The 26,891-nt window shown below is 49.5% G+C and overlaps 2 protein-coding genes and 1 long non-coding RNA gene across 3 annotated transcripts in view; 2 read left to right on the plus strand and 1 right to left on the minus strand.

Annotated features, from left to right (window-relative positions):
* Positions 1–26,891, minus strand: part of LOC130709214 (uncharacterized) — a 152,957-nt gene that overhangs the window by 108,843 nt on the left and 17,223 nt on the right. The gene's annotated exons all lie outside the window — the stretch shown is intronic.
* Positions 178–15,234, plus strand: CALCOCO1 (calcium binding and coiled-coil domain 1). The gene is made up of 15 exons (XM_007179483.2): positions 178–306; positions 2,520–2,699; positions 3,021–3,123; positions 3,865–4,055; positions 5,630–5,788; positions 6,196–6,344; positions 8,012–8,102; positions 10,009–10,164; positions 10,367–10,621; positions 11,082–11,207; positions 11,717–11,812; positions 12,178–12,286; positions 12,519–12,721; positions 13,109–13,215; positions 14,169–15,234. Exons 2-15 carry the CDS (start codon positions 2,544–2,546, stop codon positions 14,344–14,346), a joined length of 2,079 nt encoding a protein of 692 aa, XP_007179545.1. The 5' UTR covers positions 178–306; positions 2,520–2,543; the 3' UTR covers positions 14,347–15,234.
* On the plus strand, positions 21,028–21,800 carry LOC103019392 (nucleolar protein 56-like). The gene has a single exon (XM_057556566.1). The coding sequence runs from the start codon at positions 21,273–21,275 to the stop codon at positions 21,798–21,800; it is 528 nt and encodes a 175-aa protein (XP_057412549.1). The 5' UTR covers positions 21,028–21,272.

Genomic DNA, 26,891 nt, shown 5'->3' on the forward strand with positions numbered 1-26,891 from the left:
AAGGAATCTTGGTCCGTGAAGTCCTTTGCTGGCCACACCCTCATTTGCTGCCGCGGAAGTGAGAACTACGCCTCCCAGGATGCGGCGGTGACGCCGCTACCACGGCCGCCCTCTACTCCGCCCTCCTTGCGCACAGCCTCCTGGCACATGTAGTCCCAGATCCGCTCAAGCTCACTGAAAGAAAACGCGCGGAGGAACCACAAATCCCAGAAGCCTTCGCGCCCACCCGTCTCCCTCCCCCTCTCGGAGCCGAGTGCTGTTTTTGTTGTTGGTGAAAGGTGAGGGGACAGCTGATCCGTCTGTGGGGTAAGAAACTTGGCCTAATTTGGGGGCGATCTTATGGGGGATCCCCCCACTTTCCAGTCTGTGAAAGGATAATCTAAGGGAACCGTAGAAGGGGGAAGCAGGAGCGTTTGGGTGCTAACACTTTCCGTACTGGAGAAGCCACCCCCCTGTTTCGGGAGTTCTTGGTCTCAAGGGGGCCCTGATCAGGGGCTGCCCCCTGACTGTTCTCGCCTCCCTCTCAGTCCTTCTCTATAAAGCTTGATAGGCCTAAGGGAGTTGTGAGGGAGGCTGAAGTCTGCTCGTCCTCGGCCCGGCAAGACTTGACCCCACAATCCTTCCCTTACCCCTAATCCCCCAAACCGCCAACCCCCGCGCCCCGCCACCAATCCAAAGGCCTTTACCACGCTGAATCCCTTGGCGGGGGTGGGGGGGGAACCTTCCAAGGTGTAGAGTCAAAGAACTCTAGAGTCCTACAGCGTGGGGGGGATGGGGACACCCCCCTCCCCGCCCCATGCAAACACCTGAATCTGGCTACACATATACACCTTAGTTGCCCAGAGCTCTCATTCAGGCCTGGGGGATATTTCCAGCTTTTCTGAATTTTGTTTGTGGGGAATAGTTGGGCTCCCCAGGACAATGTCTTTGAGGACAGTTCACCCCCTCTTAGAAAGCCAGAAGAATTGTATTTGGAAAAAAACATGGACTAGTTTTAACTAGGGATTTTTCAGAGAGATGAAAATTCAGAGAAACTTCTTGTCGTCAATTCAGTCTCTATCTTGGAGGGAGAAGTAGCTCCTTTTTGTAGAGCTGGCCCACCTTCCCTTCTTTACTGATTTTCTGTCCTCTTTTAAAGTCCCTACCCACCTGGCTTCAGCCTGGTGTGGGTTTGTGATGTTTGGGGGCGTGCACATGACTAGGGGCCATGGTTGATTGGACGTGCATTACTGTGACTGACACAGGACAAAGCTCAGTGGGCTGGAGATGAGAGATGACAAGGGCCATCTCACAGCCCTGGGCTTAGGAGTTCTCTTGACTGTTGTTATCTTTCCTCACTCTAGCCTCATATTTTCCATTGAACTCTCCCCACCTAACTTGGAACACTTCGTCTTAATCCCATCCTATAACATGCCTCCAACTACCAATCCAAGCAGATGGAAGGGTTCAGGCACTTAGAATTGAGGCTAAGGGGAGCAGAGAAAATGGGGGGTGGGGGGAGGGGAATACTAGCGATGGGTTAACGAACCGTCAAACCAGTAGGTTTCTAGCCCTGCTCCTGGCAAGACCTGAAGAGAAGAATATGAGGTTCTTTTTGAACTATTTCTCCTTCTCTCAACATTATGTGTACATTTCCCTTCCCAGGGCCCCTTACTTCCAGGCTGTCCCTACCCGGGGGTGGGGCTTTCCTGGCTCCAGGCCCCCACATTCCATCTCCCCGCAGCACCATGTTCCTGCTGAGTGTTTCACTCCACCCTTGAAGCAGCCGCCTCCAGAATTCTTGACTTCCTGGAGGAATGAGTGAGGGACAGAACCTATCTTTCCTTTTATCCTCCCTTTCCCTTTGTCTCTTGGATGAGAGTGCGGGCTTTTTTTTTTTTGCTCATGGCGGAAGACAGCTGAGAGACGGGGACAGAGGGTGAGAGTTCAGGGGCTTGAAGATTGGTCTCTTCGCACCCCCAGCCATATTCCAGCTCCAAAGACTCACTCGTTACTTTCAGAGAGAGTTGCTGTTTTCAGGTGTCCTAAGTCATTCCTGGGTATAGCTGGAGTGGGCAAGGAGGCCTGCTCAGAATGAGGGGGCCCCCCGCCTCAGTTGGATGTTGAATTCAAGAGCCAGAAGATATAGGGGATGGGGTGGGGAGATGGAGGCTGAAGAATTTGGAATGGTCAAGGCTATTAAGAGATGGAAAAGGAGGGACTGCAGGAGGCCGAGCCTGGGAGACTGAGGCTTGGTCAATGGAGCTGTGAAAAGGGAGCAGAAATTAGAGAGCTCTTACCTCTAGGGAGAGTCTGTGACTCAGAGGGTACAGTGTGAGACAGGATGGGTAGTGACCCAGAAGGCCAGACCTATGCCCTAGAGACTAAGATTGATACCTTTAAAGGGTCCTATAATCCTCAGGGGCTGGAAACCAGATACGCCTTCATCTCCAGGAGTAGGGGCTATGGGTGGGGACAGAGTTGGGGGGCAGAGAGGCAGAGGGGGAGAGACTTCAGGATATTCAATCTTCGTTTCATAGGAAGGCAGCCATCTCAGGGCCAGAATGGAAGAATCATCGCTAAGCCGGGCACCATCCCGGGGTGGAGTCAACTTTCTGAATGTAGCCCGGACCTACATCCCCAACACCAAGGTGGAGTGTCACTATACGCTCCCCCCAGGCACTGTGCCCAGTGCCAGCGACTGGATTGGCATCTTCAAGGTATCCCTGGACCCCCTTTTGGCTCAGCCTTACGGGCCATGGGTTGTCTGGAATAAGGGGAATGATTTGGTTTCTGAACCAAAGGAGAAAGGGAGAAAGATGTCACAGATGACAAGGCCATGTGTGTAAGCAAAGCCCATCTTCCCATCTTAGCCTTGCTCTCTCCTGACACACTAGCATCCCTCCACTTTCCCTGTCTCTCAACATCCTTGCCACTGCAACACCATCCTACCCACCCCTGGTTCAATCCCTCAGCCTTTTCCACCTTCCGGAGCTGGTAGTTGCCTCACTATACCCCTCTCCCACCGTGGGCTTTGACAGGTGGAGGCTGCCTGTGTCCGGGATTACCACACGTTTGTGTGGTCTTCGGTGCCTGAAAGTGCAACTGATGGTTCCCCCATCCATGCCAGTGTCCAGTTCCAAGGTACAAGGGAAGAGGGAAAACCGGGAAGGAGGAGTCAAGGGGATGGAGGTTTGGAAGAGGGTAGTGGTCTCAGCAGATACAGAATCATGGGATTTTCAAAGAATCAGGGATTCAGACAAGAAAGGAACTGTAAAAGGGCCGCTAGTCCTGCCTCTTACCAAAAAAGGAGGAACCCTTCTTGTGGGACTAGGGGGTAGGGAAGAGGGAAAAGTGGCTTCATATATTAACAAGAAGATGGTCATTAGATTTTGAAAGACCCGGGTTCAAATCTCAGCTCTAATTACTTACAAGCTGTTTGACCTTGGGCAAATTATTTACCCTCTCTGTGTCTGTTATCTTAACAGTAAAAGGGGATGCCTGGCTTACAGGGACAATATGAAAATTTTAAATGATACAGATAAAGCTGTTAGCAAAGTGCCTGGTACATAATGGGTACTCAAAAAATGGTAACTAGCATTGTTGTTGTTGTTGTTATTATTATTATTATTATTATTAGGGAGGGTAGGTTTGGGAAAGAGAGGAAAGAGAAGGCTAGGCAGAAAGGAGGGAGAAGAGTATCCCAGGGATCAGAAATAGCCTGTGGGAGGTGGAGAGGAGAGAAAACAGTCTATAGAACAGGTAACAAGGGGCTGGGGCCAAAGACAATGGATAATAAGACACATCAAGGGGAAGGGGGACCTGCTGAGCACTTGAGGGCCTGGGATCATATTGGGGTCCTGGGTCTGTACTTCTTCCCCACAGCCAGCTACCTGCCCAAACCCGGAGCCCAGCTCTACCAGTTCCGGTACGTGAACCGCCAGGGCCGGGTGTGTGGGCAGAGCCCCCCTTTCCAGTTCCGAGAGCCACGGCCCATGGATGAACTGGTGACCCTGGAGGAGACTGACGGCGGCTCTGACATCCTGCTGGTTGTTCCCAAGGCAACTGTGCTGCAGGTGAGAGCAGAGCAACAGAGCTGCTCGTGGGCGAGGGCGCCGGAGGATAACATTGCAAGGGGCCCCTTCCCGCTTCACCCTCCCCTCGCTGTAGCCTCAACTACAGACCTCACTGGGAGTTATACAAAGCCTTGCCTACAGGAAAGTCTCAGTCTGACACAGACAGACACGGACACATAGGGTAGGAAAGCAAGCCACCCACAGGCCAACGTCACTCAAGATTTCCTAAGAATTTTTTGAGCCTTCCTTCTCCAGGAGCCTTCCCTAGGCACTAGAAGAACATGCAAAGGGTAGAGGGAGGCCACGTGGGGAAGGAACATTGCAAGGAAGGGGAGGATGAGACCCACTTCCAGGGCAAGTGAGGAGTGAGAGCAGATCAGTAGGGCCCCAGACCTGTGCAGCCACTACCCACATGTGGCTCTTGAGCACTTGAAATGTGAGTGGTCTAAACTGAGGTGTTCTGTATGGATAAGATACACACCGGATTTGAAGACTTAGTATTTAAAAAATGAATGTAGGGAATTCCCTGGCGGTGTACTGGTTAGGACTCTCTCACTGCCAAGGACCTGGGTTCACACAAGCTGCGTGGCGCAGCCAAAACACACACACACACACACAAACACACACACAAAGAATGTAAAAGATCTCAATAATTGTTTATATTGATTACATGTTGAAATGATAACATTTTGGATTGACTGGGTTAGATAAATGAATTCCATCTGCTTCATACTATTTTTCTTAAGTGTCTACTAGAAAATTTTAAATTATTTATGTAGCTTGTATTATTTTTCTGTTGGACCAAATAGAGAAGAATTAGGGAGTGGAGGCAGATGTTAGCAAAGAAGACTTCCTGAAGGAAGGTGAAGGACAGGACCAGGTGGGGAGGAAGTACATTCCCCAGACAAGAGGACAGGCCTGAGGAAAGCTCAACAGGTGGGAATGAGTAGTTTGTGATTTACACAAACTCCTGCCCTGTGGAACCCTCTAAACATATGGAATCAATACAAGAATAGGAAGATGTTTATATCTTACATAAGTCGGAGGTGGGTGATCTCCTACCCATGTTCTGTTTTTACATTCATTGTTCTCATTTAAACCTTAAAACAACCCAGGCTAAGGAATCACATTACAGATGAGGAGAGAGACTCAGAGAAGTTAAGTAACTTGTTCAAAGTCACCTAGCTAGTAAAAACTGTATTGGAGATTTAAACCCACATCTGTCTGACTCCAGAACAGATAGGGTAAAATTAGGGGAACCATCCCCTTTGTCCGTGTGGATTGAGAAAGACTTCTGCCAGACAAGGGGTTCCTGCAATTGCTGGGCAAAGGAGGGACCAGGCCTCAGCGGGGAAAAGATAAGAGGGGTGGGCAGTTAAGAGTGCCTGGAGCTGGTGTGTCTGATGGGTGATGGGCAGGGTTCAGTAGCACACCAAGCCTCCCCTGACTTGCCTCTTTATAGCCTGTACTGATGTAACTTCCCAGCCCTGACATGCATCTGCAGAGCGGTGGGGATGGGACCTTGGAATGGGCACTTCACAGGCAGACTCCCCTTCTCATCCCGTCCCCTGTAGAACCAGCTGGATGAGAGCCAGCAAGAGAGGAATGACCTGATGCAGCTGAAGCTGCAGCTGGAGGGGCAGGTGACAGAGCTGAGGAGCCGAGTACAGGAGCTCGAGAAGGCTCTGGCAACCGCCAGGCGGGAGCACGTGGAGCTGGAGGAGCAGTACAAGGTGGGAGTAGGGCTGCTGCGGGGAGGGGCCTGCCTGCTTCGCCTGGGGTCCAAAATCTGAACCCAGTGAAGACAGTAAAGGGGAAACGTTAATGGGCTATTAAGATGGTTCTGGCATCTAAGATATAGGTTTAGGGGGTCACAAGTAGTATTAAACTGGATATGATGGGAGACACGTCCCAAATTTGTAGTGAGCCTCAGTTCTCTGAACACAGGAGTGCTGAGTTAGGGTGGAGGTGGCCGTCTTCACCGGGAAGGGGATGTTCCCTTACAGTTTCTTCATCAAGGAAGGTGACCGGGTAGAAGGGTGGATAGTCAAACTTAGGAATTCTCCTCCTAAGCCTTTACTGCACTCTTTGAGAGATGAATCTCAGCTTCCCTCTTCTTCTTGGGGAACCTTAATTCCAGGGGCTTTCCCGGTCCCACGGGGAGCTCACGGAAGAGAGGGACATCCTGAGCCGGCAACAGGGAGACCACGTGGCCCGCATCCTGGAGCTGGAAGATGACATCCAGACTATCAGTGAGAAGGTGCTGACGAAAGAGGTGGAGCTGGACAGGTGAGGGGACCCCTCTACCCCCATTACTTCCCTTTGCTTCCTGTGGCCCTCGAACCCCAGCCTCCCGTGTCAGGTAGGCAAGACCTGCTCTCCATCTCACATGGTTTCTCTTTCCCTTCTCAACCTCACTCAGGGTATTCCAATTACTGGGGGTAATTTTTCTGCCAAGCTCGCTTCCATCTTTCCTAACCTATTCTGTATTCCTCACCTTCGGAAATAATCATCATTACCATTTATTGTGCAGCAAAGGCAAAGCAGGAGCTAGGAGTGTAGGATTTGGAAGAAGAGAATGGATAGGAGGGTCCAGGCAAGAGAGGATGGATTTCAGATTTTACCTCAGCAAAGCATAAGATTAGACTCTGTTCTCACTATTAGGATATGTTAGAACTGGTGATCCAGAAATGTTATGGGATCTCTGCCCTGAAAAAAAGGTACAATCATAGAATCTTAGCATTGGGAGGAATGTAAAGTATTTCAGAGGGTATGTGAGGGAAGATCACTACCTCAGAAGGCAGCCTCTTTCAATATCAGACAGCTGTCATTTTTGTATCTCTTGTGTTGTATTTACCCTCCTATAACTTTCATTCCTTGGTCCTGGTTTAGACCTCTGGAGCCACATAGAATAAATTTCTTTCTTCTGCCAGACGACTATTCTTTCCACCAAATAGCACGAATATTGACCACCTCCCATGCCTGTCCTTCAGATTTTCACCAGGAGAAACACTTCTTTCATCAAATGACATAATTAAGTTTCTTTCATTCAGTACTGGTAGATTTGATATTTTTAGAAAAACTCTTTAAAGGGAAGAGGCAGGCTATCCAAGACCCAGAGTAAAAAGTGAGTTGATCACTAAGGCTTCTTCAGTCCAGGATATGTTAGTCTTGCCCTAGGGAGATACTAAATGTCTAGGTTCTAAATCATGGGATAGAAAAATTGGGATCAAACCGAGCATCTGGAAAAGATCAGGGACTGTGTAGACCAGGGGTCAGCAAACTGTGGCCCACATGCCAAATCCAGCCTGCCACGCACGTGGTTTTGTACAGCCCACAAGGTAAGAATGGTTTTGACAATTTTTAATGGTTGAAAAACAAAAGAAGAGTAATATTTTGTGACATGTGAAAATCATATGAAATTCAAATTCCAGTGTTCATAAATAAAGTTTTACTGCCATACTCATTCATTTACATATTGTCCATGGCTGCTTCCACACTCCAGTGGCAGCGTTGAGAGGTTGCCACAGAAGTCCACATGGCCTGCAGAGCCTAAAATATTTACTGTCAGGCCCTTTACAGATAACATGTGCCGACTTCTGACCTAGATCAAAAGTTTATCGTCAATAATGACTGCCCCTTGTCTAGAAAAGACTGAATTCCGGTCTCTTGATTCAGTGCAAACAACTGGGAAGCCATCAGCAGAACATCCCTTAAAGTGATACATAAAGAGAAAAGAACAACTGTTTATTTCCATATTGTGCTCTAAAACTAGGAATCTTGGGTACTTGGGGCTTAGAACTGGATCGTCTTGGTTTGGGGATTTGGGCATCCCAGAGAGAAGTGGAGGTCTGGGCTAGAGGAGCCCCAGCAGAAGGGCTCAAGACAGAAGTCTGAGTCTTTGTTCCTTCTCTGATGACCAGTCGGTCTTCTGACATTGCATCCACCACTCACAGGGTTAGAGACACGGTGAAGGCCCTGACTCGGGAACAAGAGAAGCTCCTTGGGCAGCTGAAGGAAGTGCAGGCAGACAAGGAGCAAAGCGAGGTAAGGGCTCAGAGTTGGTTTGCTTTCTCAATTATCCATCCAGTGCTGTACTATAAATTTACTTTTATAAATTCAAATGTATAACATTTACTTATAAAGCAATGAAAGCAATTAGATATTTTGATGGATACCAAACTTGGAAATTGGAGGTTATGGATGACTGTTTTGTCAGCCTCAGCAGCTAATATGTTTCTGTATTGTGTCGTGGTTGTACAGTATTGAGAACACCTTGAGTCTCACGCACAAGCAGGTGCAAATGATAATTTTTAAGCTTCTACCTTGCCATCTCAGTTTGCTCTCCACGTCAATAGAAAATACAATTGAAACTTTCTTCTGAGCTTTGCACAAAAATGAATTAACCTGGAAGCACATATCAGTGCTTGATGATCTCCAGTGTGCTAACTTGTGAGTTTGTGCATTGTTTTTCAACATAATTTTCCATAATTTGGCAGAAGTTGAAATCAAATATTTCAGCTTCTAAATGGCTTCATCAGAACCCTAGGCTTCTATGGGAGATGGTCTGAAAACCATTTGCTCAGCAGTGAAGAGTAGGTAGAATTTGAGTGGACAGAGATGAGAGGGAGGCCATTCTAGGAACAGAGGAACACATGAGGGGCTTCCCTGGTGGCACAGTGGTTAAGAATCCGCCTGCCAATGCAGGGGACACAGGTTCGAGACCTGGTCCGGGAAGATCCCACGTGCCGCGGAGCATCTCAGCCCGTGAGCCACAACTACTGAGCCTGCGCTCTAGAGCCCGCAAACCACAACTACTGAGCCCTCGCTCCACAGCTACTGAAGCCCAAGCACCTAGAGCCCGTGCTCTGCAACAAGAGAAGCCACCGCAATGAGAAGCCCACGCACCACAACGAAGAGTAGCCCCCGCTCACTGCAACTAGAGAAACCCCACGCACAGCAACGAAGACCCAATGCAGCCGTAAATAAATACATAAGTAAACACATAAATAAAAAATAAATAAATTCTAAAAAACAACCCAAAAAAACATGAGCAAAGGCTTAGAGTCCGGGACACTCAGAGCAGTTGAATGTGTGGGTAAAGAGTTTGAGGTAAGGCCTAGGTCAGATTGTAGAGGTTCTTGAGTTTAGTCTTTATTCTGTAAGCAGTGAGAGGCATTGATGATTTTCAAGTGGGGGACACGTACTTAAAGAATGTTCTTAAAGAAGATTAATCTGGGAATTCCGGTCCAGTGCAGTCCAGTGGTTAGGACTCTGAGCTTTCCCTGCTGAGGGCCTGGGTTCAATCCCTGGTCAGGGAACTAAGATCCCACAAGCCACGTGGCGTGGCCGGGAGAAAAAAAAAAAACATTATTAATCTGATTACCTTGTGGAAAATGAGCTAGTTGTGAGATTATTCAGTAGTCCAAGCAAGAAATGACCAGAGCCTGAGCTAATGTGGTCGTGGTAACAGTAGAAAAGAGAAAATGGCTGTGAACAAGATGGAGGATGGAGAAGCATCCATCCTGTGGGCCACTAGGGAGAGAACAGAACCACACGTGGCACTGAGGTATCCAGCCCAAGTGACTTGAGAAGTAGTTAGTGCCATGGACAGAAACAAGAGTGGCAAGTACGGGGGTGGAGTGGGAGGTAGAATATGCCGAGTGTGAGAGGCCTGCAGGACATCCAGACTGAGTTTTGATTGAAAAGGAAGAGCGGGGAAGCAGACATGGGGCAGGGGAAGACCGCAGGCCGTGCCACTGGAGACGGCTTGCTCAGGATTGAGACGCTTTGCACTGAGAACCCAGGAAGGGCTGGGGCTGGCCAGGGTTGAATGCTTGAGTTTGTGTTAAATCTGAGGGGTGGAACCTTGGCTTCTCTCATCACAGAGGTCCACCTCCATGGCCACCCCAATATGTATCCCCTTTCCTTACGTGCTCTTTGCCGCCATCAGGCTGAGCTCCAGGCGGCACAGCAGGAGAACTGTCGCTTGAATTTGGAGCTGCAGGAGGCCAGGGGCCGGCAGGAGGAGCAGAGTGCTCAGGCCCAGCGACTTAAGGACAGGATGGCCCAGATGAAGGGCACCCTCGGCCAGGCCCAGCAGCGGGTGGTGAGTGAAGCCCCTCGGCAGCAGGGGGTGGAAAATGTTCCAGGGCTGGTTGTAGACAAGTAGGGGGGAAAGACATGGCTCAAGACTGAACAACCCAATCCTGAGTCCTGATGCGGTCGGGGAGTGGAGGGAGCCTAGTTACCTTCCGGGCTCACAAGTGACTCACTGGGAGCCCTGATTCCGTCTCCTCCTTTCTCCTGAGGCTGAGCTGGAGCCCCTGAAGGAGCAGCTTCGAGGGGCCCAGGAGCTTGCAGCCTCGAGCCAGCAGAAAGCCGCCCTTCTTGGGGAGGAGCTGGCCAGCGCAGCGGGAGCCAGAGACCGCACCATAGCCGAGCTGCACCGCAGCCGCCTGGAAGTGGCCGGAGTCAACGGCAGGCTGGCTGAGCTCAGTCTGCACTTGAAGGAGGAAAAAAGCCAGTGGAGCAAGGAGCGGGCGGGGCTGCTGCAGAGTGTGGAGGTAGAGGGATGGGGGGACCTGCAGGCTCCTGGCTGCTACTGCCCACACCTCTGTGTGGTCAGATCCCCTGGGAGGAGAGAGACGGGGGTGAGAACCTTAGAGGACTTACGGGTGGGGAGGGGCTGTGGGGGAGGTACAGTCGCTGTCCAGGTGTGGCCCCTCCCTGAGCAGAGTGTCTAGATCCGGATCTCTGTAGCACCTGTCTTGGTTACCATCTTGATTGAGAAACATTTACCGTCCTAGGCGCCGGCCCTGCCATGATACCCATCCCTGATCAGCAAGGCGCCGTGCTGTCAGGGGCCTTCCTCCATTCGGGGGTACAGGGGATGAGGAAGGCAAGAAGGGGAAATCACTCCAAAATATTCAGTTAAATAAAGAAGAGACACAGTGAGGAATGGTGCTGTTGCCAGTGGCATCCCATTTCCTTTACCCTCCCGTTTTCCTTTTCGGCGTCTCCCAGGCCGAGAAGGACAAGATCCTAAAGCTGAGTGCAGAGATACTTCGACTGGAAAAGGCAGTACAGGAGGAGAAGACCCAGAACCAAGTGTTCAAGACTGAACTGGCCCAGGAAAAGGACTCTAGCCTGGTGAGGCGCCCGGCCATCCGAGAGTCCCGGGCCCGGGCCTCCGGAGGCATCAGTGCCCCTTCCCTCTGTCTTGGCTGTGGGCTCAGAAGTTCTAGGCACTCACTTCTCTGTTGGGTAGCATCCCACTTGCATGCCCCCCAGCCCTCGTTGGTTTGAAGCATGCCATGTCCCTTTCTGCTCTCGGCACACATTCTGGGCCCAGTAGGGATGACTTAGGAGAATTCTAGAGTGCCCCCTGCTATGACCAAGCCCTCTGCACCCCAGCCCAGAGGCAGTCATCCCGGTCCCTACTTGGGAGACAGAGACTAGGACTCAGGTGAGTCTCCTGCGGCCAAGACAAGGGACTCATGGAAGAAGAGTGTCAGAGTGTCGGGGCCTCCTGTGTGTCAGGGCAAGAGAGGAGTGAAGGCACGGAGAGTCGTGGTTCTAGATTGTTGTGTCCAGGTCAGAGCCCAGGTTCTGGGAGGTACCTTCTAGGCTTCAGATACCCTCTGGCCCTTTCTGCTCAGGTGCAGTTGTCAGAGAGTAGGCGGGAGCTGGCGGAGCTGCGGTCAGCCCTGCGCGTGCTCCAGAAGGAAAAGGAGCAGCTGCAGGAGGAGAAGCAGGTGAGAAGCCATAAGCCAGCCCCCTGGAGGCCCCAGCGGAGGACTTGAGGGCTGGAAACTTTGTTTCTTGTCACTTCTTGGCTTAGAAACTGGCATCTGTGAAGAGGGCCCTGAGGCTAAAAATGGGACTATGGCTCCTCTTATTAGCCGCCTTGGCAGGACAGGGGAGGGTTGCTGGGAGAAGAAGGGGTGAAGGAGGGCTGGGGCCTGTTGGGGGAGGATCTGCCTTAAACTGCCCCCCGCTTTGGCAAAAGCGTCTAATCCTGAGGCGCTCAGAGTTCATCCTGGACGCGAGGGAAGGCTGTGCAGGGCTGCACGGTTCGCATCTTCCCAGCCTCTCACACGTCTTTCCTCCCCACGTCCAGGAACTGCTAGAGTACATGAGAAAGCTGGAGGCCCGCCTGGAGAAGGTGGCAGACGAGAAGTGGAATGAGGACCCTGCCACAGAGGATGAGGAGGCCGCTGCAGGGCTGCGTCTGTACACCCTCAGTCTTGGGACACCTCTTCCCCGCTCTCCCTCCCTGTGTTGGGAAAGCTCCACGTGACCCCTCTGGGAGCTGCCTCTGCCCTCTGTGTTTTGCCTTTTTCCTTCCCAGACCCTGGCCCCTGATTAGCTTAACTGTATCCCTCATCCAGAGAAGCCAGAGCTGATCCACCCTCTAACAATGCTTCCTTCTTTCTTCTCCGCCCGCTCCCTCACCTGCAGGCTGCCCAGCGGCTCTGACAGACTCAGAGGATGAGTCTCCAGAAGACATGAGGCTCCCGCCCTATGGTCTGTGTGAGCGTGGAGACCTGGGCGTCTCCCCTGCCACAGGGCCACGAGAGGCTTCTCCCCTAGTTGTCATCAGCCAGCCGGCTCCCATCGCGCCCCACTTCTCAGGACCAGCTGAGGACAGTAGCTCTGACTCTGTGAGCACAGAGGGGAGATGGGGCAGGGTCAGGGACAAGAGGTAGGACCAACCCCAAGTGGCCCAGCCTCCAGAGCAGGGAGTCTTAGCCATACAGGGCTCTCTTTTCTCTTGGGGGAGAGCAGGCAGGCCCAGGCTCTCTTCAGGGCCACCAGGTGGACACCACCCCAAAACCCAGTCTGACCCAGTAGCCTCAGTGCTGCCGGCCCCTCCTCCCCACACCCGTTCTCTTCCTGTGCACCAGCCCTCATCAAAACACTTCTGCTCCACTCTTACGACAACTCTCTGTTAACAGTCCCGGCCTAGACTTCCCTTACCTGTCCCAGTGTGCTGCTCCCCCGTCTGGGGACACTACCCCAAAACTCAGCCCTATCCCTTTGGTGCCCAGGAGGCTGAAGATGAGAAGTCAGTCCTGATGGCAGCTGTGCAGAGTGGTGGTGAGGAGGCCAACCTGCTACTTCCAGAACTGGGCAATGCCTTCTATGACATGGCCAGGTGAGTGCCAAAGGGGGAGGACAGGAGGGAGGTGGGAGGATGCCCGTGGATAGGGCATACAGGTGAACAGTCCTCATGCCCTTCCCCCAACCTCCCTCTTCTTGGCCCCAACCAAGAAAAGGAGGTATAGTTGTACTGACACAGAAAATGACCCACCACTCCAAATCACTGGTGCCTATCAATGCACGTGCGCACTCAGAGGCCCTGCCTTTAACTGGCTTCTGTGTTGTTCTAGCAGCACCATCTTCCGTGGAGCCCAAATTGCCCTGCATCCCCTCTCTCCTGCCCCTACCCCTTCCCCAACCACCAGGTAAGTACCTCGGCTCTGTCAGGGATTGAAGAGAGGTGACCAGGGTCCCTTGGGACAGGAACAGAAAGAAGACTGGGGTCCAGCATCCATCTGGTCATCCCTTAGATGCTATCCCTCTTCCCTGGGGGACCCTTTGGGTGGGGAATTCAAGTATCAGATTGCCCCCCTACCCTCCCTTTTCTTCCACAGTTCAAGAGGGGAAGGCAGGGGGAAAGAGTGATCTTATCATCCAGCCCCCCGCTTTGCCTGGATGTGAGATGGGCTCAGGGCAGGGAGCGGGTGATGCTGTCATCCTTCCAGGCTGGAGCAGGAAGATGAAGGACGATGTCAGACTCATTTTCAGCCTCATTAGGCAGCAGACGGAGATGGAGGGAGGAGAGCAGGAGGTTGGGGGATGGGCTCTGTACTAGAGAAACCAGCAGGGACTAAAGAAAAGAGGGCATGGGGAGCTGGGAAACTAAGGCTTCCAGTATTGTGGGGAGAGGGATACTATGAGAGGCTAGCAGAGGGAACTACCAGGGTGCTGCATTAGGAACAGGGTCATCTGGGAGCCCACATGTGTGGGTCCCTCTCCCTGAGGTCCAAAAGCCAAGAAGGCAGTGGAGCACACTGACCTTCTCCTTTCTCCTCTGTCTCTCTTTAGTGGCTTTGCGGTGGGTCCCTTGTCAGAGGCCAGCACTGGGGGCCCTACCACCCCCCCATGGAAGGAGTGTCCTATTTGTAAGGAGCGCTTCCCAGCCGAGAGCGATAAGGATGCCCTGGAGGACCACGTGGATGGACACTTCTTTTTCAGCACCCAGGACCCCTTCACCTTTGAATGATCCCACCCCCGCACCCCCAGTACACACACAAATACACACTTACACACATGCACACACTCATGCATAGACGTACACTTAGGTTTCATGCCTCTTTTCCAACACACTCGGCTCCATGATATTCTGTTGCCTGAGACCCGCTCCCGTGTGATTCCATCCCAAGCTCTCCATCTTCATCCTCTCCTACCTGGCTCTACTGTCCAGGCAGGGGTTCCTTCTTGGAAGCAGTGGCTGAATTTACTCCCTGAAAGTGGTTTTGGAGGAACCCGGATGGAGGAGGCCTTCTCCAGGGGGAATCAAATCACCCCCTCCTGGCCCTGGTTGCTTCTGTCACTCACACCAGCCACTACACCACCACCACCACACACACACACACACACTCACACACTCACACTCTGATGCCCCGAAGCCAATTCCTGGGGCACCCCACCCTCTCTTGTTTGGGGTCTGTGTTTGTTTACCTGAGTTTTCCCTGGGGCCTGGATTGACATCATGACCCCTTTAGGTCTCTACCAGTTCTGAACTTCCCTGGTTCCTCCTTTTGCCCCACTGCCTTCCATACCCGAGCCCAGCCTTTTCTATACCATTAGATACTAAGTTTGGATGTTTCTTTTGTATTTTTGAGGTTTTCTGTACTCTTATCTCCTGTCCCTCCCTACCACCACCCCCCAGGGTCCTCACATGGAAAGAAATGATGTGTTTGTGCCTTCTGTGAGGGATGGGAGAACAAATGGTCCCAGGTGTCCCCACTTGCCAGCCCTCCCTCCCTCTCCAGGTCCCCCCTCAGCAATAAGAGCTTCCCCCACCCATATCCCTCTCCCTAGCTGTAGCTGGACAAATATATTTATATGATATGTATAACTATTCTAATAAAATGTGTTCTTATCATGAGGTGTGGCTAGATGAGAGAAGGTCAAGACCTCTGCTTCTTAGACCTTAGTGGAGGGAAGAGGGAGGGAGGGAGGAAGGGACCCCCCCGCTGCCTTGGGGAGGAGCCTGTGGGTATTTTCCCATCTTGCCCCCTGGTGTGCTGGCCACCAGTGGGAAGAGAGGAGGGAGGAACCTTTGTCTCAGGTGGGGTCTGGCTCGGGGAACACTGCAGTGCGGGAGGGAGCAAACTGAGGGGGAGGGAAGGGTTTAGTCCCAGGGGTAGGGCAGTGAGGGACCTCAGATGGGCCAAGGTGAGTGCCTTGGGAGTGGGGGGAGGTTTCCACCGCTGAGACCTTCACTCTCCAAAACAGCCTTCACTGTACTTTGAGCCAAAGGACAGGCATTACTCCTATGAAGAGTGCACACCTTTGAGTATCCACTTCGTAAAAAATGTCCTAAACCTCCTACCTCTAGAGATTATTTGAATTCCTGCCAGCCCTGCCTCCCTCTCTCCCTCTTTTGCCATCCTCACACACCCATATGCACACGCAGACTCCACAATCACAAAAACACATTCATCCACTCTAACCAGCTTCACAGGCTAGACACACACACACACACACAGCCATCACAAAGCATGTATAAAGGACCCACGTGCTCACCAAGACTCTCAGCAATGCCTGGCATTAACCGTGCCTACAGCTCCCTGGTCTCCATCCCAATAGCTCCCTTATCAGCCACCCCCATTACCTTCAGGGCCTGTGGGTGGGCCACTCCCACCGTCCCCTGTCTCCATCCACCTGAAACCCTCCTGCCCACCCCCCTTCCAGCCCCACCTGGGTGACATCTTACATCCTTCCTTCTTCCCTCACGTTGCTGTCTCCTAGCAACCCCATCACGTTCCCTGAATCCCTTCCAAGGAAATTAGAGATAATGGATCTCTCCTCTCTCCATCTCAACTCCTCTTTATTGATCCTACTTTAATGAAAGTTAATTATAACAATGATTTAATTAATAGAATCCCTCTCTTCCTTTATTGCTTCCCGTATTAAGACTATTAATAAATACAAGCCGGGCTGACAGAGGCATCCATCACCGGCCTGGGATTCCCCCCATCCCTCCTTTTTCCCTCCCCCTTATCCCCTCCCTCTCTTGGCCTGTAAACTTGCCGGGGTAGTGGGGGTTAATCAGAGAGGAATTATGAGCCAACATCCCCAGCAGGAGGTGCATTTAATGAAATCGCTTGTGATTTATGTCTGGGGGAGGTTGGGGAGGGAAGAATCTGGAACCCAGACATCCTGCTTCTAGAAGGGTGCCCCCCCTAGCGCAGAAGAGGAGGAAGGGCGACAGAAAGAGGGACCCAGGGCCTTTACTGCCATCCCACAGCCCCTGCAAAGCCGCACACACACCGGCAGGAGCCACATGGGTAGCTGCACAAGGCCATTGACACAGACACTGCCAGACTCAAAGCACTTACGACGACTGCAGCATAAGTTTTGTTCTTTCCCACCTCCAAAACTGCATGGGTCATTTTCACCTCCTTCCTTTCCCCCCAGCCCAGTTCTGCCTTACTTTCCCAAACCTGTTCCACACTCCCCTCCTCCACGAAGTCCCCCAGTCCCTCATGGGACCCCTTAACCTGGGTATCTAGAGTTTCCAGCCCCTCCTTTCTCTGCCTTTTGTATGTCTTCAGGTGTGCAGTCGGCACCTTCAGACTAGGAGTTCCCCAGAAATGTAGAGGCATTTCTCTTCGTCACTTACGATTTGTCTACCCCAGGGTCCAGTGCATGGCCCCAACACGGGGAGCTCAAGGGAGAGTAACTGACTGCATGAGCAGGGAGGGAAGACAGCTGGGTTCCAATTTGAGTTCTTTCTCCTACTCACCATGCGGTATTTGGCAACTCAGCCTTCCTACTGTATCCCTCCTGTAAGGGATCGTCTCTCTCCCTCTGCTTCCCAGTATTCTTGCAGAAAGTGATGGACCTGAATGGGCTCAGACCAAGTAGCAACAGATAGGAACTCAGGTGTCAGTATTTGGTGAGAGATGAATGAATCCAAACATCACTCCCCACTTACAGAACCACAATGGCTGCCTACTACCTACAGGAATGCGATGTGCAGATCGTTCAGTGTGCCCGTCGGGGTCTTCACCAACTTGCCTTTCCATTTCCCATCCTACCCTAAGGAACCCTGGAGTCCAGTTTTACAGAACCACTCCACAGAAATAGGCACTGCTCTTGCATGCCTCTGGACACATGCTTTCACCTCAGCTCAAAAGATAGCTCCTCCGTGAAGCCTTTCATGATTTTCTCCATTATCCTCTGTGATACTACACATAGCACTTTGTAAAAACTCACTATATCATGTTCACAAGTTTTTCTTCTCTCTCGACTATAAGCAGCTTGAGGGTAGGTTCTGTGTTTGTACATCTCTTGTCCCTGAAGTCCAGTACAGAAACTGGTATAGGGCCAGTCCTCCAAAAATAATTTTTTTAGTTATTTTAATAAAATACTCCATACATACAAAAGAAGATATATATGTCCATATACAAGGGATAAAGAATAATAAAGTGCACATTATTGGACTTACTAACCAGCTTTAAAAACATTACCAGTACCGGGCTTCCGTGGTGACGCAGTGGTTGAGAATCTGCCTGCCAATGCAGGGGACACGGGTTCGAGCCCTGGTCTGGGAAGATCCCACATGCCGCGGAGCAACTAGGCCCGTGAGCCACAACTACTGAGCCTGAACGTCTGGAGCCTGTGCTCCGCAACAAGACAGGCCGCGACAGTGAGAGGCCCGTACACCGCGTTGAAGAGTGGCCCCCACTTGCCACAACTAGAGAAAGCCCTCGTACAGAAACGAAGACCCAACACAGCCAAAAATAAATAATTAAATACAAACATGTCAAGTCATTAAATATTAAAAAAAAAAAAAAATTAGCAGTACCTTTGAAGTGCCCTGTGTGGCCCGAAAGAACAAGATGTGATGTCAGTTGGGATACAGAGATTCCATGCAAGCAACTATACTCCAATAAAAACTAATTAAAAAAAAGAAAACAGAAAAAGAATGAGCAAAATACTCTACATTTTAAAAAATTAAAAAATAAAATCTTGGGGCTTCCCTGGTGGCGCAGTTGTTGAGAATCTGCCTGCCAATGCAGGGGACACGGGTTCGAGCTCTGATCTGGGAAGATTCCCACATTCTGCGGAGCGACTAAGCCCACGAGCCACAATTGCTGAGCCTGCGCGTCTGGAGACTGTGCTCTGCAACAAGAGAGGCTGCGATAGTGAGAGGCCCACGCACCGCAATGAAGAGTGGCCCCCACTTGCCGCAACTAGAGAAGGCCCTCGCACAGAAACAAAGACCCAACACAGCCCTAAATAAATAAATAAATAAATAAATAAATAAATAAATAAATAAAAATTTTAAAAATAAAATCTTTACAGGAAAAAAAGAGACTTCATGCATTCATTAAAAAAAACTTTATGGAGTGTTCTTTATGGGTCAGTTGCTGGGAATAGAGATGGAACAATCAAAAACCCTGCCCTCAAAGAGCTCACAGTCAACATAAACCAACAAATAGAAGAAAACAAGGTAAGCTCTACTTTAGAGACATGCACGGTATGCTGTGGGACCACAGAGAACAGGTACTTAATTAACCAAGACTCGGGAGACAAAGCTTCCCGTGGGTGACGAGTCTTAAACAGTGTGTACATGGGAGCCCAGCGTGTGCAGGCAGATGGGACAAGACGGCAAAGACCTAACTCACTCAGAAATCTCAACACTCAGGGCTGCCGAGTGAGGATCGGACACGATGTGGGAAGGGAGGCTGGAACGACGGATAACAGACCTTTACTCATACATTTCCTCAACAAATACTCACTGAATGCCCACTATATGCCAGGTGCTGTCCTAGGCACTGGGAATCTACATGAACAGATAGGAATGCCTGCCCTCAAGGAGCTTACACTCTATTGCCGGATCATGAAAGTCCAAAGAAACCAGTTAGGAACCCACTGTAATAACCCAGGCCAGGACAGTGAGCACTGAACTAGGGAATTCCCTGGCAGTCCAATGGTTAGGACTTGGCACTTTCCCTGGCCCGGGTTCAATCCCTGGTCAGAGAACTAAGATCCTGCAAACAGCATGGCAAGGCCAAAAATAAAATAAAATAAAATAAACAGTGAGCACTGAACTTAAGTAGTGTCAGGAGGAAAAGAAGCAGAACTCTTCAGGATGCAGAATTAATGGGACTTGATAATCAGATATGGGAATTGAACAGAAGGAGTCCTGTTGATCCCAGGTTTCTGGTTTCAATGACCAGATAACCAGTGATGCCATTCACCAAATTAATAATACAAATGGAGAAATCATACATTGAGGGAAAAGATGATTCGTGCCGTTTTGTCTTGTTGAATTCCCAATGTCTTTGGGATCGTTCAAAGGAGAGAACTCCAGTAGACAATTGGATAGATATTTAAGTCCGGAGCTCAGGAGGGTTTAGAGCTGGAGATAGAGACTTAAGATCTTTGTAAATAAAGGTGATACAAGTGAAGATAGATTACCCAGGTCTCCCTGCATGTAGAGTGAGAGGTAAGAGGACCAAGGGCAGCACCCAGAAGACCATCAACATGGAAGGGAAGGATGGAGAGTGCCGAGTCACGGAGAAGATAGAAGGATCGATCAGAGGGATAGGAAGCAACTCGGGACAGATGAGTCAAGGAGAAAGGCCAGCGGCAGCAGGTGTAGCAGAGAAGCCAGGGAAAGTACCCCTGGAAACAGCTGGTTTAGCAGCCAGGAGGTCACTGGCAGCTCAGCAAGAGGCGTTTAAGGAGAGTGTTGCAGGTGGAAGTTATTGTGCAGCTGGACTTCACAGAGCCTGCAATAGATACACAATTCTTCTGACCCGTGGGAATTGGGAATATGTCTCCATACTCATAGAAGAACAAGGACTCCTAAGTCAAGGTGTAAGAAGAATCAAGGGTGGGAACCAAGATGTCTGGATCCAACATCAAAGCTCCTGCTGCCTGTGACCAACCAGGTTCGAGGCACGCTCTAAGCCTGCACTCCACTATGGTGGCCACCAGCCACATGCCACTACTGAACACTTGATTTTTTTTTTTTTTTTGGCCACATGGCATTCGGGATCTAAGTTCCCCGACCAGGGATCAAACACATGTCCTCTGCAGTGGAAGCGCAGTCCTAACCACTGGACCACCAGGGAATTCCCCACTACTAAACTAGAAATGTGGCTAGTACAGATTGAGATTTGTCAACTGCAAACTGAATAACGAATTTCAGACTTAACACCAAAAAAAAAAAAGAATTTAAAATAATGTTATACTGATTGCATGTTGAAGGGATATAATATTTTGGATACACTGGGTTAAATAAAATATATTATTAAAGTTAGTTTCACCTAGTTCTTTTTTACTTTTTTAAATGTGGCTACTAGAAGACTTTATGTATGTGACCCATATTAAATTTCTACTGTACAGGGACTTCCGTGGTGGTCCAGTGGTAAAGAATCCACCTTCTAATGCAGTGGACGCAGGTTTGATCCCTGGTCGGGGAACGAAGATCCCGCATGCTGCAAGGCAACTAAGCCCACACGCCACAACTACTGAGCCTGAGCGCCTCAACTAGAGAGCCCATGAGGTCTGGAGCCCTCACGCCACAACTAGAGAGAAGCCCACGCACTGCAACAAAAAAGATCCCGCATGCCGCAACTAAGACCCGACACAGTGATGGCCAGTCCTGGTGTCTGAATGATTCCCTGGGCCCAGCACAGGGACCAACTTTCCAGAGCCCTGAAGACAAGGGGTAACACCCCAAAATATGGACTCACTTTCCACTCTACCTTCATTGGCCGAGCAGCTGCCAAGAACAAAGGCCGCATCTCCCGATACCTGGCAAACAAATGCAGTTTTGCCTCACGAATTGATTGCTTCTCTGAGGTACCTACCAGTGTATTTGGGGAGAAGCTTCGAGAACAAGTTGAGGAGCGGCTGTCCTTCTATGAGACTGGAGAGATTCCACGAAAGAATCTGGATGTCATGAAGGAGGCAATGTTTCAGGCAGAGGAAGCGGCTGCTGAGATTACTAGGAAGCTGGAGAAACAGGAGAAGAAACGCTTGAAGAAGGAAAAGAAAAGGCTGGCTGCGATTGCCCTGGTGTCTTCAGAAAACAGCAGTAGTACCCCGGAGGAATGTGAGGAGACAAGTGAAAGACCCAAAAAGAAGAAAAAGCAAAAGCCCCAGGAGGGTCCTCAGGAGAATGGAATGGAAGACCCATCTGTCTCCTCCAAACCCCAAAAAAAATCTTTTTCCAAGGAGGAGCTGGTCAGTAGTGATCTTGAAGAGACAGCTGTCAGTGGAAGTCTTACCAAGAGGAAGAAATCTTTCCCCAAAGAGGAACCAGATAGTGACCCTGAAGAGTCAGGAAACAAGAGGGTCCTCAAGAAAAAGAGGAAATTCTCTTCCAAGGAGGAGTCACTCAGCAGTGGACCTGAAGAGGCTGCTGCCAGCAAGAGCCACAGCTCCAAGAAAAAGAAAAAGCTCCGAAAGCTATCCCAGGAAAATTAGAATGGACATTTCCCTAGTAGGGCATAACTTACAGAGATATTTCCCAACCCATCCCCTATAGCCCAATAAAAATTAAAAAAAATTAAAAATAAATTAAAAAAGACCTGACGCAGCCAAAATAAATAAATAAATAAAAAGACATTCTTCTATTAAAAAAAAAAAAGAATTTCTACTACACAGCACTAACACTGAATAGGACACCCACAACCTGGACATCCCTAGACTCCCAACAAGCCTCCTAGCAGAAAGAGAAATGCCTGGAATTCCCAAGACTGCATTCTATAGGCACCCGTATGTCTCAAGCTCCCAACGCCAGAACCTATGGCAAGAGATTCCAGTGCTCAATACCCGACCTCTGGGTTTCTCTGTCCCTGTCCCTCCTTCTCCAGGTCTGTTGATAATCAGGTAAGAGCAGAAATGTCCGGTTCTAACTCTCATAAAAGTGGATTTTTTTTCCCAGCTTAGAGTTCCGAATCTCTCTCCCAACCCTAAATTTAGAAGCCATGTCTTCTCCCTGTTTTCCCCATTTCTCAACTCCTTCTTTGCCTTTCTGAAACCTTGGAAATCTCTCAAACTGGTAGAAACACGGTGTTGTGGCAATCACCAGGCTTTAGAGATCTCTAGACTTAATTTGTCATAGTTCCTAACCATGTGACCTGGAGCAAAACACCTCACCTCTCTGAGCCCTCATCTGCAAAATGTGGATAACACCTACCTGGAACAGTTAATGTGATGATTCTGTGAGATCAGTTGTGTAAAATGCCTTGTACAGAGCTCTGCCCACGGTAGTTACTTTGGCATCTGGGGTTTCCCACTTTGTGTCTGTCTTACCCCTGCATATCTAGAGAACTAGGAAAAGAAACAGCAAACTCAGGTTCTTATATATGGGCTGATAGAACCTCAAAACCAAAAAGGTGCTTAGAGATATATCTCCAACTTCTCATTCAGTGCAGCAATTCCCTGGACTCCACCCCTCATTGATATTCATCCAACCTCTGCTTATACATCTCTAGAGGCCATTCATTGGTTCACTCAAAAAACAAGAACAAGGCACTGTGGGCACCACAAAGAAGGGCAGACACAGATCTTGCTATTAAAGAGCCTACTTATTTATTAGCAAAAAGGATATACAGAGAAATTACTATAACATAAGGTAAATGTGGTATGCGCCAATCAAGGTGCCATGACAGAGAGCCAACAACCTTGCAAGTTAATTCATTTGCAAGAAAGTGTAGCTCTAGGGACTTCTTTGGTGGTCCAGTGGTTAAGACTTCGCCTTCCAGTGCAGCGGGTGCAGGTTTGATCCCTGTTTGAGGAGCTAAGATCCCACATGCCTCGTGGCCAAAAAACCAAAACATAAAACAAAAGCAACATTGTCACAAATTCAACAAAGACTTTAAAAAAGAAATGGTCCACATCAAAAAAATCTTTAAAAAAATAAAATGTAGCTCTAATGTAATGTAAAATCCCTCCCAAATCCCAGACCTCAGGTTTCCCATTCAGTTCATGGAAAATGGGACAAGATCCTTCCACACTAGATCATGGATCATTCTTAAGGAAGACATTTTTGTAATAACCTCTAAAATTCCAGAGGGGTGTGAACATGGAAAAGGCTAAAATGGATGAATGGGTTCAGAGGTGTGAGGAGAATTGCAAGATCCTCTGGCCTCTTCTGTATCAGAATTTCTGGGAGTCCCTAGAAGTCTACCCCACCCTCTACATATTACCAGCAATTCCTGTCCCCCTGGAAAGCCCTGCACATCCCTACTCTCAGGACTTATCCAAATGTTTTCTTGTCTGCTTTTCTTTTCCTTTTCACCCCATCCTTCTTACATTTTTTTCCCCTCTTTTATCAGCATCTCTGTAATTTTCTTTGGGTCCATCTCTGCTTCAGTCCCTCTCATCATGTTGATTTGGGGTATCTGTTATTCTCGAGGTCCTTCTGCCTCTGTCTCTGTCTCCCTCTCTTTTACTCTTTCATCATTCTCAATTTCTTGGTTGGTTTCCATTTTCTGTCTCTGGCCTCGCTTTCTCCCCAGCTGCCGCAAAGCCATAAACCCAGCCGGCCCTGCAGCAGGCAGCCGCCAATCACTGGGCTCCAGAAGTTGCGGGGAGGGGGCTGCAGAGAGAAGGGGGCATGGAAAAGCTGGGGCGCTGCTGCTACACCAGGGGAGGGGAGAGGCAGAAAAGAGCAGAGAGATGCCACTCCCAGAAGGCAGCCACAGCTTTCCTGCAGGGAGCAGACACCTGGCCCCTCTTTCTGTTGTGAGCCAGGGTACATGGGTCCCTCCGCTGTACGCCCCAAATCGTGGTTTCTCATCCAAAACCACAGGCCACAGATCACCCACTCCACCAGAGATTCGCCTCCTCCTTCATTCTTAGGTTCTCCCAAGATGAGGGAGCTAAAGGACCCTGGGAGTCTGAGGTTGTTTGCGGCATATCCTTACGCGAACATTGGGACAATAAAACAATGGTCACGACAGGGTGTTGGGAACGCACTGAGAGGAGGGAGAATCTTAATTGGCCAAGGGTGAACCAGAAGGTTGGGCACTCCAAGCTCCTTACCAGCTCCCTGGCATCTCTAAAGCAGGATGACAGCCTGAATCCCTGGTCCCTGGTCTAGGCTGGGATTGGGCAGTTTAAGTGCTGCATAAGGGGCAACTATCCAGCTCGCGGATAAGAAGCTACAGGGCCTGGGGAAGGGGAGGGGGGCTAGAAAGGGAAAGCAGGAAAGGGGAGGGATCAGAGAGAGATTTTAGGAGAAGAGCAGAGGAGGAGGAATATTCTGTCCTGTTAGGGCAGAAGGAGACTGGCCCAGCAAGTGGTAATTCCTGGTGTGCCGGCGACCCCTGCTGGCTGCACGCTCCACCGACTGGGAGAAGGGAAGGACCGGCCAGCCTATGTGAGTCCCAGCATGGGTTAAATGTGACAGTGAGTTTTGCGAGCATGTCACTGTACAGCAGTGATGGTGCCTGTAGCACCACCCATAATTATATATGGGCACCCCTGGGTGATGACAGTAATGTGACCGGGCACAAAGGCCATAATATTCAGGCTCTGAACCCCTGGCTCCCCTGCAGGGAGTCCAGACTGGGAAGGGTGAGGTCTCTGAACCCAACATACTCCTAACCAACGTCATGTCAGTGTATAAATCCACTCAGTGAGGCTCTGCTTGCATCAAAGTAAAATTAACCTGTCCGAGTTTAGGGGGGAAAGTGTGGGCTTTGGAAGCAGACTTACCTGGGTTAAAATTCTGATCCCCTGTACTAGCAGTCTGAACTCAGGCAAGTTACTTAACTTCTTTGAGCCCAATTCCCTCACCTGTAAGGTCATACGAATACCTATCTTGGGCTTCCCTGGTGGCGCAGTGGTTGAGAATCTGCCTGCCAATGCAGGGGACACAGGTTCGGGCCCTGGTCTGGGAGGATCCCACATGCCGCAGAGCAGCTGGGCCCGTGAGCCACAATTACTGAGCCTGCGCGTCTGGAGCCTGTGCTCTGCAACAAGACAGGCCGCGATAGTGAGAGGCCCACACACCGCGATGAAGAGTGGCCCCTGCTTGCCACAACTAGAGAAAGCCCTGGCACAGAAACAAAGACCCAACACAGCCATAAATAAATAAATAAATAAATAAATAATTTTTTAAAAAAAGAATACCTATCTTACAGGGTTATTGTGAGTGTTTAGCACAGTGCCTGGCAATGGGAAGCATTTAATAGATGCTAATTTTCTGCCTCTCTCTTCCTTTACCTCCCACCCCCAAGGTCCGGCAGGGATTTCAAAAGGCAAAAATAAACTGAGGATGATGTTGACAATGATGATGGTGGTGGTTTATATTTACATCACTCATGCAAATCATTTTAAACATATTTTTAATACGTGTCTTTTTTCCTTTTTATTAGCCAAGCACATCATGATCATGTTTTATTGGGACAGAAATATCTTGATGTTATGGCAGGTATCTAGAAGGACGGCCTTATGAAGTGATAACAAGGCATGACAAATCTTTCTTTATTGTGATACATTTTCATTACTCAGGTTAATCAGGAATTACCCATTAGAACAAGGGCTTAAGATAAGTACATGACAGTCATCTGCGGAGATCAGAATCTCCTAATTTTCCAATGGGTATCTAATTGTTATTGCTGTGGTGGGGGGATGATTAACGCTTTGATTGAACTGGTCTTAAAACATTAGAATAACTCGAAATAACAGGCAGTTAGAAATAGTATATTCTGAAATTTAAAAGAAAACGGATTTCAATTCTACCACAGAACAGTCTAACCATTACAGCGGTCCAGTGACAGGGGCAAACTGCTTATGAAGTAAAGAGCTCCTTTTCAGCAGAAGTATTGAAGCAGAAGCTGGCTGATGCCCTGGCAGGCTTACTGTGAAAGAAATCTGGGCTGCAGAGGGAGATTGGATAAGAGGCCCTTTGAGGTCCCTCCACAAATACACTGCAGTGCATAATGAATACTTAGCTCTGTAGAAGTGTTGTTCCGAACGACATTACTGCCATACCCATGGCCATTGTTTGTCACCATGGGGTGGGATGGGGGGATAGTAATAATAACAACTATATGCTTTTCTGGTTTGAGACTTTGTTCTTCCCGAGGAAAGGGAAGATTCCAGGATTGTTCCCTCTTTAACCATCCCCACATTCCTCTAATTCTTTTTTTCTTTCTTTTTTGGCTTAATAGGATCCATCTTCAAGTATCTTAAAGAGAATCTCGCTTTTTAAAAAAAGGCTTTTTTCATCTTTTAGTTTTCTGCCTCTAATAGGTGGGCAAGCAGTGGATGGGGGTGGAGGAGGAAACAGACATTTGTTGAGTTCCTATTTAATGCAGATGGTATAAGTTTTGCATTTAAGAGAAGTGTGTATCTGCTTTCATGCAGGTAGATGTGTGTATATTGTTTTGTAAATGTGATGGGTCTGCACAAATTTTTTACTGTTCAGGCCTCTCTGTGAGATTTTAGTATCTAGCTGCATGCGGAGGAGTCTGTGTGCAGCTCCTCCGAGGATTTCAGTTCCTCCTGTGTGTACACAGACTAGCCAGGAGTTATTCTTCTGGCTTCAGGATCTTTGTCCAG

Source organism: Balaenoptera acutorostrata, chromosome 11 (genome assembly GCF_949987535.1).
Source record: "Balaenoptera acutorostrata chromosome 11, mBalAcu1.1, whole genome shotgun sequence".
NCBI classification, from domain to species: Eukaryota; Metazoa; Chordata; class Mammalia; order Artiodactyla; family Balaenopteridae; genus Balaenoptera; species Balaenoptera acutorostrata.